Source organism: Neoarius graeffei, chromosome 14 (genome assembly GCF_027579695.1).
Source record: "Neoarius graeffei isolate fNeoGra1 chromosome 14, fNeoGra1.pri, whole genome shotgun sequence".
Classification (NCBI taxonomy): domain Eukaryota; kingdom Metazoa; phylum Chordata; class Actinopteri; order Siluriformes; family Ariidae; genus Neoarius; species Neoarius graeffei.
This window is the reverse complement of record NC_083582.1, coordinates 62,904,620-62,922,726: the sequence shown is the minus strand read 5'-3', so window position 1 is coordinate 62,922,726 and position 18,107 is coordinate 62,904,620. Positions and strand designations below refer to the sequence as shown.

General features: G+C 42.3%; 1 protein-coding gene across 2 annotated transcripts in view; it reads left to right on the top strand.

Annotated features, from left to right (window-relative positions):
- Positions 1–13,842, top strand: part of msh2 (mutS homolog 2 (E. coli)) — a 55,131-nt gene extending 41,289 nt beyond the window's left edge. For both annotated transcript variants that reach the window (XM_060940206.1, XM_060940207.1), the window contains exons 10-16: positions 950–1,100; positions 1,184–1,281; positions 1,362–1,607; positions 8,519–8,723; positions 8,873–9,120; positions 13,237–13,403; positions 13,526–13,842. In XM_060940206.1, coding sequence (XP_060796189.1) covers positions 950–1,100; positions 1,184–1,281; positions 1,362–1,607; positions 8,519–8,723; positions 8,873–9,120; positions 13,237–13,403; positions 13,526–13,708 — 1,298 coding nt within the window. In that variant the 3' untranslated portion in view covers positions 13,709–13,842. The remainder of the gene's footprint in view (positions 1–949; positions 1,101–1,183; positions 1,282–1,361; positions 1,608–8,518; positions 8,724–8,872; positions 9,121–13,236; positions 13,404–13,525) is intronic.
- The last annotated feature ends 4,265 nt before the right edge of the window (positions 13,843–18,107 follow it).

Here is an 18,107-nt window from a genome sequence, read left to right as displayed (position 1 = left end):
TTCGTGAATATCAGTCAGATAACTTGTATACGGATGTTCTCTCGCTCTCACTGTTTCTGATGAATGAAGTATTCAGCAAAATTTTCCATCAGCGAGTTTTGATGTTCTGATTCACAGGAGACTTTGAAATGAGTTTTCATAGCTTTACCTACTTATTTTTTTAAATCAAACCAATTCCTGTAAATAAATAACTATTTTAGAATATAATGGCAGTTGTTTTGATGAAAAATATTGAGATCTTGGTGGTCGGAATGATATTAAAATAAAAGTCAGGAACGCAAGTGTCAATTTCAGTTCAATTAACTGGAATTGTTTATTGGATGTGACTCATGGAGTTTTTTCGAGGTTCGCCTTGAAAGCTGTGAATATTATCATTTATATTCTTTAATATAAACACTAGTAGGCCCTACTTTTGAGAAATACAAAGGCCTACAGAGCACTTTTATTCCTTTCTTTTTTTATTGAGTGTACCAATTTAATGTTTTTACCTGATTAGCATAATAAATACTAATTTGCATAATTTGTTTTTACTGTTTTTTTTTTTTCAAACTTTGTATTCGGTATGCAACCACCTATGTGCCTGGCAATTTCCATGCAAATATCTTGAAAATTAGAAAAGTTATTTAAAAAAAAAAAAAAAGATTTGATCTCATTGGTTAATGCGGCCCATTTTGGACCATGTGATCCTCATACGGAATATTACGTCGGTTTTCTAATAATTAAGCCGTTTCTTCAATCTTTGATTTGTAACGTTTCAAGAACGGATGAACATTTTTATTCTGTAAAAAGTATGTTGTTTAGCATTCAGTTCTGAATTCAGTGAGAGCAGTTTCAAGCGATTTGAACTGAGTTTGAATTTTCACCTGATACGCCTACTAAAACACTGCCTTGTTGCAAAATAGTTGCTTTTTTTTATTTTTGGTCTTCACTCCATCTGTTTGTGCTGTAGGTTTGGATGCAGGCAAAACGATAAAGCTGGAATCCAGTGGACAGATGGGATACTATTTCCGTGTCACCTGCAAAGAAGAGAAAGCCCTGCGCAACAATAAGAAATTCACAACCTTGGATGTGCAGAAGAACGGCGTGCGCTTCACCAACAGGTGAGAGGTTAATCCTGATAAAGATTAGTGTGATAGCATGGCCTGGTTTTAGTGTGCGATAACAGAAAGGTGATGCTTTACAGTAAGCTGAGGTCTTTCAATGAGGAGTACACCAAGAACAGGGAAGAGTATGAGGAGGCTCAGAACGCCATTGTCAAAGAGATCGTCAGCATCGCTGCTGGTAAGGAGCATATCCGTCTTTAAGGCCTTTGGTTCATCTGAGTTAGCACTGACGGGGCTGATGGTGTATTTGGTCTGTAGGTTATGTTGACCCACTGCAGATACTGAATGATGTGATAGCACAGCTAGATGCAGTGGTGAGCTTCGCAGCCGTATCCCATGCGGCCCCTGTGCCCTACGTGAGGCCGACCATCTTGGAGAAGGGTACCGGCAGGTTAGTCCTGAAGGGAGCACGGCATCCTTGTGTGGAAGCCCAGGACGATGTGGCTTTCATCCCCAATGACGTGACCTTCACTAAAGGAAAGGAGATGTTCCACATCATTACAGGTACACTGCTGTCCACTGTTGTTGGAAAATTCAATTTCATGGTTCTTTGCGGCTGAAGAGTACGATGCAGCAGCAGGCCATTACACGGGGGGCTGAGCTACACCAGCTAACAATACATAAATCTTACAAATATATCAAAGGCTTCTAAAGGCTTTATAAGGCACAAAGACTTACGGATTAAAGTCACTATAGTGGATTTCTGTCATATATTACAGTGGCTTTATCTCCAGTGTAACGACAATCTGTACGCATGAATGATTCACTTTGCATGAAGTGAGCGCATGGAATTTAGGTGTGGCGTTAGAGGAGTGTGTAAATAAATAAACATATTAGTTTCTATTAGTGCTGTCAAAAATGTCACGTTATTAACGTGTTAACTTGACTCAATTTTAACGGCGATAATTTTTTTTATCGCGAGATTAACGCTCTGTGACATGATGTAGGTTTTTCATAAGCTTTTGAAACTGCCAGGAACTTGGAACAGAGACTTTGCTTAGAAAAACGATAGCAGCTAGACTGTAATGCCACGCCCCGCACAGCCAGAGTCCTCTGCCCTCCCCCGAAGAGCCACGGTGCTCGGCTTAGGTTTCGTTTTCCCATCGGCGGCTCCAGCCCCACTTTGCAGTGGCTGTGACAAGACGTGTTATGCTCTGCAATAAAAAAAAAAAAAAACATTGGTACAACCAGTGTTCGAACTATGCCGATATTTTCGGGGGTCCCTTTTTTCCCTTGGGGGGGGGGTGCTTGCGCTTGTCTCAGAGCGCGGATCTCCATCGCGCGCTCACTTCGGATATGCAAATGCTTCCCGTTACACACGATTGCTATGTCAATAAACATCATTTTGCCAATATTTTAGAGACCCCCCAACATTTCCCAAATCATGTTTTCAAGGGATCTCGTGTCTGTTTCAGGGGATCTCGGATCCCCCGAGTACCCCTGTAGTTCGAACGGTGAGCAAGCCCATTCACTTTTTTATGCTGGTAAGAGAATTACATGGTTTTTCATGTGACAAAAATCTGCGATTAAATTGCGATTAATCGCGAGTTAACTATGACAGTCGCGACATTAATCGCGATTAAATATTTTAATCGCTTGACAGCACTAGTTTCTATATTTAATACTTTGTAACTGCACTTGATTTTATCTTGCATTAGTTACTATTTCTGACCCTTGAATAAGGGCACTGTAATATAAAGTGTAAGGGTAGTTTACCTCGCCTGCTACGGAGTAAGCGGGGCGAGGTATTGTTTTCGGTCGGGTTTTTGTTTTTTTGTTAACGGGAAAACGACTGGATCACTCTTCATGAAACTTTCAGGATAGATGGGCGTTGGTCTCAGATAGAACCTCAAAATGTTGGAGGGTCATCCGGTCAAGGTCACCAAAAGGGTCAAAATCGTTTTTGTTGTGGCTACTGCCTCATATCGAGGCGCTAGCCACTACGTCGTCGTGCTGTAAGAACATGAGTGTAACGATCGCGCACTGCGCATGCGCATACACGTGTTCCGATTAAAATGGCCAGTGAGTGTATACAATTCGGTTCACCATTCGAAATAAATGGACTCGACTAAAGAAATCGCTTTCAGACATGTTTATGCTTATTACAGAGGGAAAGTGCGTTCCACTGAGCTCTAGCGCCAAGCCATTTCTGGGAAATAAGAGTTTGGGTCATGGCGACAGCGTGTGTATGTCGGCCTCGGTTCTGAGGTTTCAGTTTCAAAAACTGTAAGAGGTAAGAGTAGAATAATATAAAGTACAGACACTTGGTATATTTTACTTCTGTGATTTTCCCCCCAAGTGTTCATTTTTGGATGACGCTTCAGTTTTGTTGCTACTGCTTCATAGAGTAAATATATATATGCTATATTTACTGTATGGACATGGTATCAGAAAACAGTTTTATTTATAAGCCACATGGACCCATAGGGTACCTTTTTTTTTTTTTTTTTGCGCGCGTGATATCTTCCTTCATATTCATCATAAGCGCTACTGGGTGAGGTTTGTTTTGCCTGGCAACCCTTTTTTGAGGTATACTTGTGTTCCAGGCTCAGAACATCCATCCATCCATTATCTGTAGCTGCTTATCCTTTACAGGGTTCTCATCTCATCTCATTTATCTCTAGCCGCTTTATCCTGTTCTACAGGGTCGCAGGCAAGCTGGAGCCTATCCCAGCTGACTACGGGCGAAAGGCGGGGTACACCCTGGACAAGTCGCCAGGTCATCACAGGGCTGACACATAGACACAGACAACCATTCACACTCACATTCACACCTACGCTCAATTTAGAGTCACCAGTTAACCTAACCTGCATGTCTTTGGACTGTGGGGGAAACCGGAGCACCCGGAGGAAACCCACGTGGACACGGGGAGAACATGCAGACTCCACACAGAAGGGCCCTCGCTGGCCACGGGGCTCGAACCCAGAACCTTCTTGCTGTGAGGCGACCATGCTAACCACTACACCACCGTGCTGCCATGGCTCAGGGTTTTCTTTTGAGCTTTTTGACTTAAAACAGAGGTCAGACCAAAGGCAAATAAAATTTGCCTAGCAGAAAAGCCAATTCATTGAAATGGACAAGGACACAGGATGTGAAAGATGCACTTTTTTGCTTCTGGTACTTTTCACTTTACACTGACTTTTTAAAGAGATGAACTTTGACCTGTGCACTCACAAGCCCAGTGCCCCACCCCCCACCCAAAAAAAAAAAACCAAACAAAAAAAAACCCTGTGCACCATTATATCAGCGATGTATGTATGGATTTGAAATAACACATCACAAATTAATAATCAGAACATTTAACTTCTTCTTTTGGCTGCTCCCGATTAGGGGTCACCACAGCGGATCTTTCGTCTCCGTTCCTCCCTGTCTTCAGCATCCTTCTCTACCACACCTGCCACTTTCATGTCCTCTCTCACCACATCCATGTATCTCCTCTTTGGCCTTCCGCGTTTTCGTTTGCCTGGCAGCTCCATCCTCAACATTCTCCTTCCAACATGCTCTGCATCTCTTCTCAGGATGTGCCCAAACCATCTCAGTCTCATCTCTCTTAGCTTAATTCCCAAGCTCTCCACATGTGCTGTCCCTCTGATGTGCTCATTCCTTATCCTGTCCAACCTTGTCACTCCCATCGCAAACCTTAACATCCTCAACTCCGCCTCCTGTCTCTTCGTTAAGGGTACGGTCTCCAATCCACACATCACAGCTGGTCTCACTACTGTCTTATACATCTTACCTTTCACTTTTGCTGGGACTTTCCGATCACAAATGACTCCCGAAATCCTTCTCCAACTGCTCCACCCTGCCTGCACTCTCTTTCTCACCTCACTATCGCAGCCCCCGTTTTCCTGCACAGTTGACCCCAGGTACTTGAAATGTTAATCAGAACATTTAACATTATATAAATATAAAAACATATCCACAAAAAGAAGTCACAGGATGCGCCAAAATATTTCAGAAGTGCCTCTGAAGCTGCAGTGAAATACAAAAGCCTGTACAAATCTGACACCTGAAATACCTTTGATGCACAATGAAATAGACATGTTATTCTACACAATTCATCAAACTTTCCAAATAGGAACCAAATGTACCGTACACCCTTCTTGGCTAATTCTAGATATATTCAGTATATTACAAAAGATACAAAACATCAGTGTAATATAGATGTCTTTTATGTTAACGTACTGCATTAGAAATTCCCCTTACTCTGCTCAGGACAGAAAACCTTTGATGTCCCTTCAATAGCATTAATCATCGATAATGTGCAAGTTTGACCGTGAGTTGGCCTAGTGGTTAGCATGTCTGCCTCTCAATTGGGAGATCGTGAGTTCTACTCTCGGTCAGGTCATACCACAGACCATCGTAAAAATGGTACCTACTGCCGTCTGGTAAGGCACGATGCAATACAGATGAGTGGGGAATCAAACTCTCGCGGTTACCAGAGGACCCGCCCCCCCACTGTAACCCTATGTGATAGGCGAGAGGCCGAGGGCTACGGAAATGGAGATCGGCACCGCCCTATGCGCCACATGGCGTGGGAAGGACTTTGATTTTGATTTGAATGTGCGAGTTAGGTGGTAATTGTTATGCTGCAGGGTATGCAAATTATCATGGTGAAATTATATCCAGTGTTATGTAAGCTAGTTGGACAGAAAACAGAATATTGTCACCCGACTGTATGTGTAATAGCATTACACAGGTGAACAAACGTCAGTGTTGTTTCATTACATGCATAATACGATACTTCTAAAGAGATGACCAAGCTGTACACCTTTTATCTTTTACATGTTGCTCTTCTGGGTTCACGTATGGTATTAGTCCTGTCCAAAGTTGGAGGTAATGCATTCCCATCCCCCCCACCTCAGGCTAATGGTGGGGAGAGCGGAGGCCAACCTACCCCTCCGCCTCCCTCCCTCCCCATTTCATACTTCTGCGTGGGATACCAGGAAGTAACCTGCCAGCTCATAAACTAGAATCAGGGTGTCACTCCAAGTTAATTCACCCACACGGTAACATGATATCATCATCATGACATGCAAATGAACGACAGTAAACCGAACGAGCGGGTGCCTCATGATCCCTCCAGTTAGATGCCACCCTGGGCAGCTCCAGGTGTTGGCCATACTGAAATCTGCCACTGCATAAGCCTCGGTTTGGTGAGCCGCTAAAAACCAAGGTGGCGGAACTGTGGTCTGGGTTTTGCTTGGTTTTTTTTTTTTCTTTTCTCCTTCCTTCCTCCCTCCCTCCCTCCCTCCCTCCTCTCACGGAAGGCGGTCACATTTCTCTGCTCTCCTCTCCTTTTTTTTCCTGCTTGTGCTCTGTTTTGTCTCGTCTGCTTATACTTTTTTTTTGATAGACACTCTCTGCATTGAATTTCTAAACTAAAAAAGCATGGATTTGATAAACTGGTCTCCTAATGAAATTGACACAGTTTCTGGGTTCGGGGGAACCCACCTGTCCTGCCAGAACGTCTGTGGAGGGCATTGGAGATATCTACTTATTCGGAATCATGATTACCAGACTTTTGCTGATTGGATTAGGCATTGCCCTGGTATATTGAGGAAATCAGATAATGGTGACAGCTGTTTAAAGCCTCATAAAGCTGCCTGATATGATTAAAGCGGTGGGCAAAGCTGTCAGCACTCAGACTGTGGTTATAGAACTTGAACCATAACATGGTTGTCATCTTGGAGACGCTTTCGGCTTTGCAAGGAATAAGTATTTCGGAGACCAAATTGAATTGAACAGAAATGGACAGATATGGATGAAATGGACAGATATGGATGAGTGGTGTGGACGTGTAAAGACTGCGTCTGTTCAAAAGACCAAACAATCTTTATCTTATTGACATTCGGCTCCCTGAACAGCACCGGCCTTGATTAAGGCCGTTGCTGGGGAAACATTTCCCCCAGAAGGTCACTGCTGGGAGACACTCTTGCATTCTTCGCATTCCTTCCCCAATTTTCCGCGGTCGCCGTTTTTCACCCCCAGTGTGACAAGCGGGTGCGTGACCAGCGCCATTTGCATGGCTGCAGGAGCGGATGGCTGCTTGCTTGCGCTGGGTTACCTCTACCTCCTCCCCTCCTACCCCCTTAAGTCCCATGTTTTAAAGTGTACTTGTGTTATTGTGTGCTTGTGCGGAGGTTTTTAAATGCTCCCACACTGTACTCCTGATAGGAGCATAGTGGGGGGGGGGGGGGGGGGGGGTTCTTTTTTCCTCATCTTTCCTCATGTTACTACTGTTTCTTTTTCTTTTATCCCTGTCTTCCTGTCCTGTTCCCCCTCTGTAAGGACAGGTTGATGGTCAATTTCACTGGTAACAGAGACAATAAAGGGTTCATTCATTCATTTCTTTCTTTCTTTCTTTCTTTCTTTCTTTCTTATAAAGAAGGAACTTGTAATTATTAAGTAGATGTTTGTCTTGCTTGGTGCAGATCTGGTGAAAAATGTAGCTTTTTCATCCAATGACATGCTAGTATTTATCTTTTTTTGTGGTAAAATGATATTTTTCACTTAGCCTGCTAAGATTTTTTTTTTTGTTAGAAATTTTGGCATCTTTTGTGTAGAGGGAAGATGGGGATCTTGGAGGTTACAGCCCAATGCTATCTAAAACAATATTACAACAGATTATATAATATATAATACAGGTAGTTGTCGACTTGCGACTTACGACCGATCGACTTTACGACCGTCTGGTTATGACTGGCAAGTGTTTCCCAGCTGAGCATACGACAGTTTCCGCCCCAGCTCCCGGCAGCGCCTCTCGCCGCGTACAACAGTTTCCGCCCCAGCTCCAGGCACATGCGCAGTCTCTCTCGCGCTCCCTCGCGCACTCCGTCATACAGTTTCCGCCCCAGCTCCTGGTTTATGAAACGAGCAAATGCTCCCGCCAGCCCGAGCGCTGCAACAGCTGATGATGACGTAGACAACCCACAGCCAAGCACCAGTGATGCCAGCGGTCACTAAATTTTGTATTTTGCTATGTTTTACATTTGTATTTTGGAATGTTTCAAACTAAAATGTTTTCTGTTTTTCACACCTGTATTTCGTATTTTTTGTTTTGCACATATTAAACGAATTGTACTGTACGCAGTGTAGTATGCAGTGTTTGACTTAAACCAAATAATGAGCCAAGGTAATGAAATAAGAAAATGTTGATAAAATAAGACTTTAAGATGATTACAATATCATTACACATCACAATATACTTGCGTTCATTTAACATAGGCCCACTTACGACCAGATCGGTTTACGACCGGTCAGTCGTAACCGAACGCAGTCGTAAGTCGACGACTACCTGTACTACACTCCCAAAAAAATTCAATTTCAGTCTCAAAAGATATTAAAAATGTGTATTCACAAGTCACATTTTGTGTTGCCTGTCTGTGTAGCGCTTTTCTGCTCCTCCCTGTAGGTCCAAATATGGGTGGGAAATCCACCTACATCCGTCAGGTGGGCGTGATCGTTCTGATGGCGCAGATTGGCTGCTTTGTGCCATGTGATGAAGCGGAGGTGAGTGTGGTGGACAGCGTGCTGGCCCGTGTTGGTGCAGGGGACAACCAGATTAAAGGAGTGTCCACATTTATGTCTGAGATGCTCGAGACAGCCACCATCTTACGGTCAGTATTTGAGTGTTTATCCCATTAGAAATGTTTCAGAAACCACTTTGTAGTCAAATATATGGATGTCGAAATCAAGCATTGTTACTTTCTTGTTGGAAAGTGTCCCATCCCTGATCATCTTTTTTTCTTCACCTTTTAATGATCAGTTCTGCCACTGAGGACTCTCTGATCATCATCGATGAACTGGGAAGAGGGACTTCCACCTATGATGGATTTGGCTTGGCCTGGGCCATCTCGGAGTACATTGCCACACGCCTGAAGTCCTTCTGCTTGTTTGCTACTCACTTCCATGAGCTGACCGCTTTAGCACAGCAAGTGTCGATCGTGAACAACTTGCATGTCACTGCGCTGACCACAGACAGCACTCTCACCATGCTCTACAGGGTCAAACCAGGTTGGCAACTTTGATAGTATGAGGGTTAAAGTTGGGCGTAGTTTACATGGTCATAATTAATATTAAAGTTAAAAATGCACATTATTAACTAAAGCCAGTTTTAGACACTGATTACAGCGAGCTTTTTCAGGATAGCACTCATTACAGTGTACAAAATGATCCCAAAAAATTAGTGATATAACTGTGATCGTGTTTGTGTGTGTTTGTCTTGTCAGATTATGTGATGAAGAGCCTCTAATGATAGTCCATTAGTATGTAGGGTATACAGTTTGACAGTTTTTTGTTTAAGTCGAGCATCAAAACAGTGCTGTCTCGCTGAGATTTTAATCAAAAATGTTCTGCCACTGCCAGAAGTTTATTGTCGGCTGTCTTTGGTCACGCTTGCACTCAATTTGCTCAGACGAAGCTTGTCTGATTGTACGCTTTAAGGCCGTTGCTCTCAGCTCATGACCAAAGAATTATTTTATTAGCTCATCCGGCCTGGCCTGCGGTGATCACGCGTTGTCCGTCGTCGTCATCCATCCACAAAAATCACTATTCTTCCTACAGGATTGATTGGATTTCGATCAAACTCGCATACAATGTTCCCCAGGTGGATGTACATAAGTTGTCCAGACGGTGGCGCCACCCATCATATATTTATGATTTTATGGGTGTCTGAAATTTTTTGGGTGACTTGTCACATTAAATGCTACTCTTCGTAAACTGCTAGGACATTTTCACTGAAACTCGCCCAGAAGACTCATCTCATCTCATCTCATTATCTCTAGCCGCTTTATCCTTCTACAGGGTCGCAGGCAAGCTGGAGCCTATCCCAGCTGACTACGGGCGAAAGGCGGGGTACACCCTGGACAAGTCGCCAGGTCATCACAGGGCTGACACATAGACACAGACAACCATTCACACTCACATTCACACCTACGGTCAATTTAGAGTCACCAGTTAACCTAACCTGCATGTCTTTGGACTGTGGGGGAAACCGGAGCACCCGGAGGAAACCCACGCGGACACGGGGAGAACATGCAGACTCCACACAGAAAGGCCCTCGCCGGCCCCGGGGCTCGAACCCAGGACCTTCTTGCTGTGAGGCGACAGCGCTAACCACTACACCACCGTGCCGCCGCCCAGAAGACTCTAAAGACATATTCCAACAAGAGTTATTCACCAGGTGGCGCCACCTACCATGGATGAGGCTACAGAGGGGTCACGTGCAATTTCATGAAAATCGCTGCTACTCCTCCAACAAGAGTGATCAGAATTTGATCCAAACGCTCATGGAATGTTCCCCAGGTTGGTATGTATAAAAGTTGTCCGGATGGTGGCACCACCTGTCATGGTTACGATTTTATGGGCGTTTTGAAGATTTTGGATGACTCATCACACCAAACACTACTGTTTGTAAACTGCGAGGATGTTTTCACTGAAACTCACCCAGAAGACTCTAAAGACCTATTCCAACAAGAATTGTTCGCCAGGTGGCGCCACTTGCCATGGATGCGGCGACACAAGGGTCATATGCAATTTCACGAAAATCGCTCACACACAGCAACAGTAGCCGGTATGAGCTACAACCTCATTGAGGCTTTTTGTTTGTGACAGCAACATCAGGCTGAAAATCATACACGTTAAATCAGGCTTTAAAGGTATAAAAATAATCGAAATGTATAAAGGCCAAATGTAAGTAGTATTTTATTTATAATAATATTTTTGAATGGTAATTTAAAAGGCATGCTCTTGAAAAATGTCTGACAGACAAAGAAAAAACAAATGTCGATATAAAAGTAAAATACGGAGAATTTAGTGTTTTTGCTGCCATATAATTCTAGTTGTGGAGTTTTTGTATAAGTTGTAAGAATTTTCTTGTATGAACTTAGTAATTATATGTCCTGTGTCTGAAATCGCTCACTCGTTCACTACTCCCTATATAGGGAATTACTATATAGAGGACTATATAGTGAGCTCATTGGTAAAATGAAAAAACGCTTTCGGACACTACTCCGTCGTGCTGGTATTTACGTCATTACTGTCGCACAATTAAAACGTGCCAGATCAGTCAGCTGGTGGGTTTTCAAACTAATAAATACATGCATGTTTGCGTATTTCCCACATTAATCAACACAAAGTACAACCCCGATTCCAAAAAAGTTGGGACAAAATACAAATTGTAAATAAAAACGGAATGCAATAATTTACAAATCTCAAAAACTGATATTGTATTCACAATAGAACATATGAAATATCGAAAGTGAGACATTTTGAAATTTCATGGCAGCAACACATCTCAAAAAAGTTGGGACAGGGGCAATAAGAGGCTGGAAAAGTTAAAGGTACAAAAAAGGAACAGCTGGAGGACCAAATTGCAACTCATTAGGTCAATTGGCAATAGGTCATTAACATGACTGGGTATAGAAAGAGCATCTTGGAGTGGCAGCGGCTCTCAGAAGTAAAGATGGGAAGAGGATCACCAATCCCCCTAATTCTGCGCCGACAAATAGTGAAGCAATATCAGAAAGGAGTTCGACAGTGTAAAATTGCAAAGAGTTTGAACATATCATCATCTACAGTGCATAATATCATCAAAAGATTCAGAGAATCTGGAAGAATCTCCGTGCGTAAGGGTCAAGGCCGGAAAACCATACTGGGCGCCCGTGATCTTCAGGCCCTTAGACGGCACTGCATCACATACAGGCATGCTTCTATATTGGAAATCACAAAATGGGCTCAGGAATATTTCCAGAGAACATTATCTGTGAACACAATTCACCGTGCCATCCGCCGTTGCCAGCTAAAACTCTATAGTTCAAAGAAGAAGCCGTATCTAAACATGATCCAGAAGCGCAGACGTCTTCTCTGGGCCAAGGCTCATTTAAAATGGACTGTGGCAAAGTGGAAAACTGTTCTGTGGTCAGACGAGTCAAAATTTGAAGTTCTTTATGGAAATCAGGGACGCCGTGTCATTCAGACTAAAGAGGAGAAGGACGACCCAAGTTGTTATCAGTGCTCAGTTCAGAAGCCTGCATCTCTGATGGTATGGGGTTGCATTAGTGCGTGTGGCATGGGCAGCTTACACATCTGGAAAGACATGATCAATGCTGAAAGGTATATCCAGGTTCTAGAGCAACATATGCTCCCATCCAGACGACGTCTCTTTCAGGGAAGACCTTGCATTTTCCAAATGCAATGCCAAACCACATACTGCATCAATTACAGCATCATGGCTGCGTAGAAGAAGGGTCCGGGTACTGAACTGGCCAGCCTGCAGTCCAGATCTTTCACCCATAGAAAACATTTGGCGCATCATAAAACGGAAGATACGACAAAAAAGACCTAAGACAGTTGAGCAACTAGAATCCTACATTAGACAAGAATGGGTTAACGTTCCTATCCCTAAACTTGAGCAACTTGTCTCCTCAGTCCCCAGACGTTTACAGACTGTTGTAAAGAGAAAAGGGGATGTCTCACAGTGGTAAACATGGCCTTGTCCCAACTTTTTTGAGATGTGGTGTTGTCATGAAATTTAAAATCACCTAATTTTTCTCTTTAAATGATACATTTTCTCAGTTTAAACATTTGATATGTAATCTATGTTCTATTCTGAATAAAATATGGAATTTTGAAACTTCCACATCATTGCATTCCATTTTTATTTACAATTTGTACTTTGTCCCAACTTTTTTGGAATCGGGGTTGTACCTGCATCTTTCAGTTCTTTTTAAATCAAGGTTGAATACTTTCTTCTTTGCCGCTGCCTTTTATTAAATCATATTTGAGACTTTTAATTTGATTTCTTTCAGCGTGACCGCAATGCATGATGAGCTATATTGCTTTGGTTAGTGACCATTGTACACTATTTTTTGTGATGCATTGTGGGATACTTTGAGTGCACTATATAGAGTGTAAATAATCCTCACTAAGGTTTCAGGCAGCACTACAAAATGGCGTCCCGACTAAATAGTGTCCTATATAGTGAGTATGGAGTGATTTCGGACACAGGGAAATAGTCTTAATATATAGTGTAAAATCAAGAAATTATTTCACATTACATATTCTAAAATCCTTTTTGCCTTTGACCCATGAGTCTTGTGTATTTAATATCCGGATGTGTTGTCTGATCAGGTGTGTGTGACCAGAGCTTTGGGATTCACGTAGCTGAGCTGGCAAACTTCCCCAAACATGTCATTGCTGATGCTCGGGAAAAGGCTTTGGAGCTTGAGGAGTTTCAGGATCTCTCCAGAGTTGACGAGGATGGACCTGAAGCGAAAAAGCATTGCTTGGAGAAAAAGGTGAGGTGATCAGTGTGTACACGTTTGTTTTTATTTCATTTGTGTACATGCCCTGTACTTGATCGGATGTTCTGCAAAACTTCAACCGCATTTTTGTTTTCCTTCCTTTGGTTCACCTGTAGGATGGTGAGAAGATTATTGAGGATTTCCTGAAAAAGGTGAAGGTTCTACCTTTCCAGGACATGACTGATGAGGCTATCAAAGCAGAGCTGCGCAAACTAAAGGCCGAGGTGGTCGCCCACAACAACGCTTTTGTTAACGAGATCGTATCACGTGCTGAGAATGCAAAAACTACATTGGCATAAGGCTTGATGTGATGTGAAATCCATTTCCCTTTCTACGTGTATAGTACTGTAACCTGTAGCATACATTTGTTTTAGAATTGTCCTTTTGTGCTTTGTAGTTTTTTCTCTATTAAACGTATTCTGTGTTCTGCCTATTTGTTTTGATGCTTCCTTCAAACCGAGTCGAAACCAGAATGTTTTGAGGTATTTTTGTATGAGGAGGTTTTTGGTTGTCTTGGAAGATAGTTTAGTTCATGTTCAGTCCAACAGTGCTGCATCGTAGAGAAAAATAAATCAAGGAAAGTTTGCCATCTAGTGGGTGAATCAAATCAGAGAACTGGCTGCAGTGTGACCCTGACCAGGATAAAGCAGTTCTTGAAAATGAATGAATGAATGAAAAAGTGCCCTCTTAATTCATTTATCATTTCACAACAGGCACGTTTTATCATCAGATGCTAACTATGGAATATTTGTTCCAGGATTATTAATAAATCTATATTGGTTAAATCCTACTAGCATGAGTTATGTAAGTGTTATTCCACAAAATCGAGTCGTACATGAGCTGATAACCGATGAGGCGCGTAGCACCAACTTGGCTGTAAGCCATGTACGATGAGATTGAGTGGAATAACTTTTATTCTATCCACAGTCACTGGATTTTGAGCAATGGAGCATTTTTATTTTTTGCAAATTTGATAAATAAAATCTTTGTACAAAATGTCCAACAAAATAATTTCTGCTTAGAATGTAAACAAACCGGCGAAATGACAAGCAGCAATTTGTGAAAAATGCAATAATTCTTGAAAAATAAGACATTCTTACCATCAAATCCTTTCATTCCATATTTTGTTGCTTTTTTTTGGGGGGGGGGGGTTCGAGTAGAGTTTATTTTGTCCTTGGTTGGGTTAGTAACATGGTCCTTTTTTTTTTTGGTGGTTGGCAAGCCAACTTAAAGGTGCATATTACTGCCACCGACTGGGCTGGAGTGTGGAATTGGAGGGGGGGGGACTATAATCTTTTAGCTATTTCTGTTTGTTTTAAATACTTGATAACAAAGTGATGTATCTACGCAAACCCTCCCGAGGCTACGCAAATACTTCTGAGTAGTCGTGTCTACAAAGCCGAAGTCACTGGATGATCGTAATTCCAGCAAGTGCTGGCGACTATATAGATTAGATTAGATAGAACTTTATTGATCCCTTTTGGAGGGTTCCCTCAGGGAAATTAAAATTCCAGTAGCATCATTATAGGATAAGCAGAGAATAGAATAGAAAAAAGAGAGAACTTCTAGATAAATTAAGTCTTTAGAAAGCTTCTAGATAAATAAATTATTTACATATACAAATATATTAAAAAGATATGAAAAATTCAGCAGGAGAGGTATTGCACATTGTCCAGTATTGCTTATTGTTAGGCTAGGCTACTGCTCCTTCCCATCCTCTGTCCTCCTGTTATCCCCCCCGGAGAGGAGAGGAGTTGTACAGTCTGATGGCGTGAGGGACAAAGGAGTTTTTAAGTCTGTTCATCCTGCACTTGGGAAGGAGCATTCTGTCACTGAACAGGCTCTGCTTGGTTGCTGATGACAGTGTGCAGAGGGTGACTGGCATCGTCCATGATGTTCAATAGTTTGTCCATAGTCCTCTACTCTGCCACCGTCACCAGAGAGTCCAACTTCATGCCAGCCTGCCTGATCGGTTTGTCCAGCCTGGATGTGTCCTTCTTGGATGTGCTGCCCCCCCAGCACACCACGGTGTAAAACAGGACACTGGTGACCACGGACTGATAGAACATCCACAGGAGTTTCCTGCAGATGTTAAAGGACCGCAGCCTCCTCAGGAAGTATAGCCTGCTCTGTCCCTTCCTGTACAATTGGTTGGTGTTGCAAGTCCAGTCCAGCTTGCTGTCCAGCCACAGCCCGAGGTACTTGTAGGAATCCACAGCCTCCACCTTGACTCCCTCGATCAGAACTGGTCGTGACCTTGGTCTGGACCTCCCAAAGTCAATATATACTAACTTACTGTGTTGACTATTACTGACATCCTAGGCGGCGTATTATGATTGGAAAAACCATAACTGTCGCAAGCCCATGCGGTCACAGCCAAACAGGGTGCTGCCATCTTGGAAAAGGGGAAACATCATCAGTGATCCCTCACACCCTCACTATGGACTGTTCTCCCTCCTGACCTCTGGAAAGAGGTTCCACAGCATTCGGTGCAGGACCACCAGGTTCTGTAACGGCTTTTTCCCCCCAGGTCACTAGACTCCTGAACTCCAAATCCAAACTCGAAACTTCTATTTATACTTGAACAATTCCTAATTCCACAGATCACTTTATACGATTGTACTTTAATATTTTTGCTGCTGCGTAATTTAATACACTTTCATATTTAATTCCGTGCTGAGCCAAATTGCAACGAAATTTCATTCTGTTTCATACTGACAGTAAAGGTTGTCTAAGTCTATATCTAACGCGATGCGCTCCGCCATTTTGTTTTTCTCTGCACACAGTATGAGCTGATACCCTCGTAGTCGAGTAGCCAATCAGAGCATGCTATTGCTCCTATCCAGTGAATGTTGATGGAATAATTACATATATTCTGTACCTTTTGGAGCTTTTTTTCACATACATCTGGGTTTGTGTGCAAGTCTGGGGTGGGAAAGGACTAGAAATGGCTGTTTAAAAGGCACTTATTTCTAATCCAGGAGAAGTATGGACATTCCTGAAACATGTAGGAGATAGTATAGATATTCTGTCACTGTAATATACAGTTGTGTCCAAAATAGTGTGTTTAAAAATGTGAGTAAAGCTCAAAATCCTTATAATAGTTTTTATTTCCATGCATTGGGAACACTGCACATTATATTCTACATCAAAACATGAAGAAAAATGAACATTGGGCTGTTCAAAAAAATAGCAGTGTCTGCATTTTTCATTACAAACTCCAAATATTTACTGTATAAACTGAAAAAATCTTAAGGATTTAGTATTCCTGTGAATCACTAAACTAATATTTAGTTGTATAACCACGGTTTCTGAGAACTTCTGGCACCTGTGAACAGGTATTCCAGCCCAGGATGATTTGACAACATTCCACAATTCCTCTGCATTTCTTGGTTTTGCCTCTGAAACAGCATTTTTGATGTCACCCCACAAGTTTTCTATCGGATTAAGGTCCGGGGATTGGGCTGGCCACTCCATAACTTTCATTTTGTTGGTCTTGAACCCTGATGCTGCTCGCTTACTGGTGTGTTTGGGGTCGTTGTCTTGTTGAAACACCCATTTCAAGGGCATTTCCTCTTCAGCATAAGGCAACATGACCTCCTCAAGTATTTTGACATATGCAAACTGATCCATAATCCCTGGTATGTGATAAATGGGCCCAACACCATAGTAAGAGAAACATTCCCATATCATGATGCTTGCACCACCATGCTTCACTGTCTTCAGAGTGTACTGTGGCTTGAATTCAGTGTTTGGGGGTCGTCTGAAAAACTGTCTGCGGCTCTTGGACCCAAAAAGAACAATTTTACTTTCATCAGTCCACAAAATGTTTTTCCATTTCTCTTTAGGCCAGTCGATGTGTTCTTTGGCAAATTGTATCCTCTTCAGCACGTCTTTTTTTTTTAACAGTGGAACTTTGTGGGAGCTTCTTGCCGATAGATTACCTTCACACAGGCATCTTCTAATTGTCACAGTACTCACAGGTAACTTCAGACCGTCTTTGATCACCCTGGGGCTGATCATTGGCTGAGCCTTTGCCATTCTGGCTATTCTTCGATCCATTCGAATGGTAGTCTTCTGTTTTCTTCCATGTCTCTCTGGCTTTGCTGTCCATTTTAAAGCACTGGAGATCATTTTAGCTGAGCAGCCCATCATTTTCTGCACTTCTTTACAGTATACGTTTTACCTCTCCAATCAACGTTTTAATCAAAGCACGCTGTTCTTCTGAACAATGTCTGGAACGACCCATGTTTCTCAGGTTTTCAGAGAGAAATGGATGTACAACATGTGCTGGCTTCATCCTTAAATTAGGGCCACCTGACTGACACCTGTTTTTTCACAGAATGAATGACCTCACTAATTGAACTCCACACTGCTATTATTTTGAACATGTACCTTTCACTTAATTATTCGATTACACAGACTCGGGAGCATGCATATCATGAATGTTGGGTCTGTTGGTTTTCTATGACTCTACTACACCTACTGGTAAATTATTTGCCGTGTAGTAATATAATTTCTACCAAAAACAGTAATTGATCTGGTTAGTCGTGTTGGACTGCTATTATTTTGAACACAAGTGTACACTACTGACACCAAAGACGGTCCCTTTTTTTCTGTACTGATGCAAACTCGGGCAATCTTAGTATCATGGTTCTGAAAGTTCAAAAAACAATCCAAGATCATCTTTAAAACTTA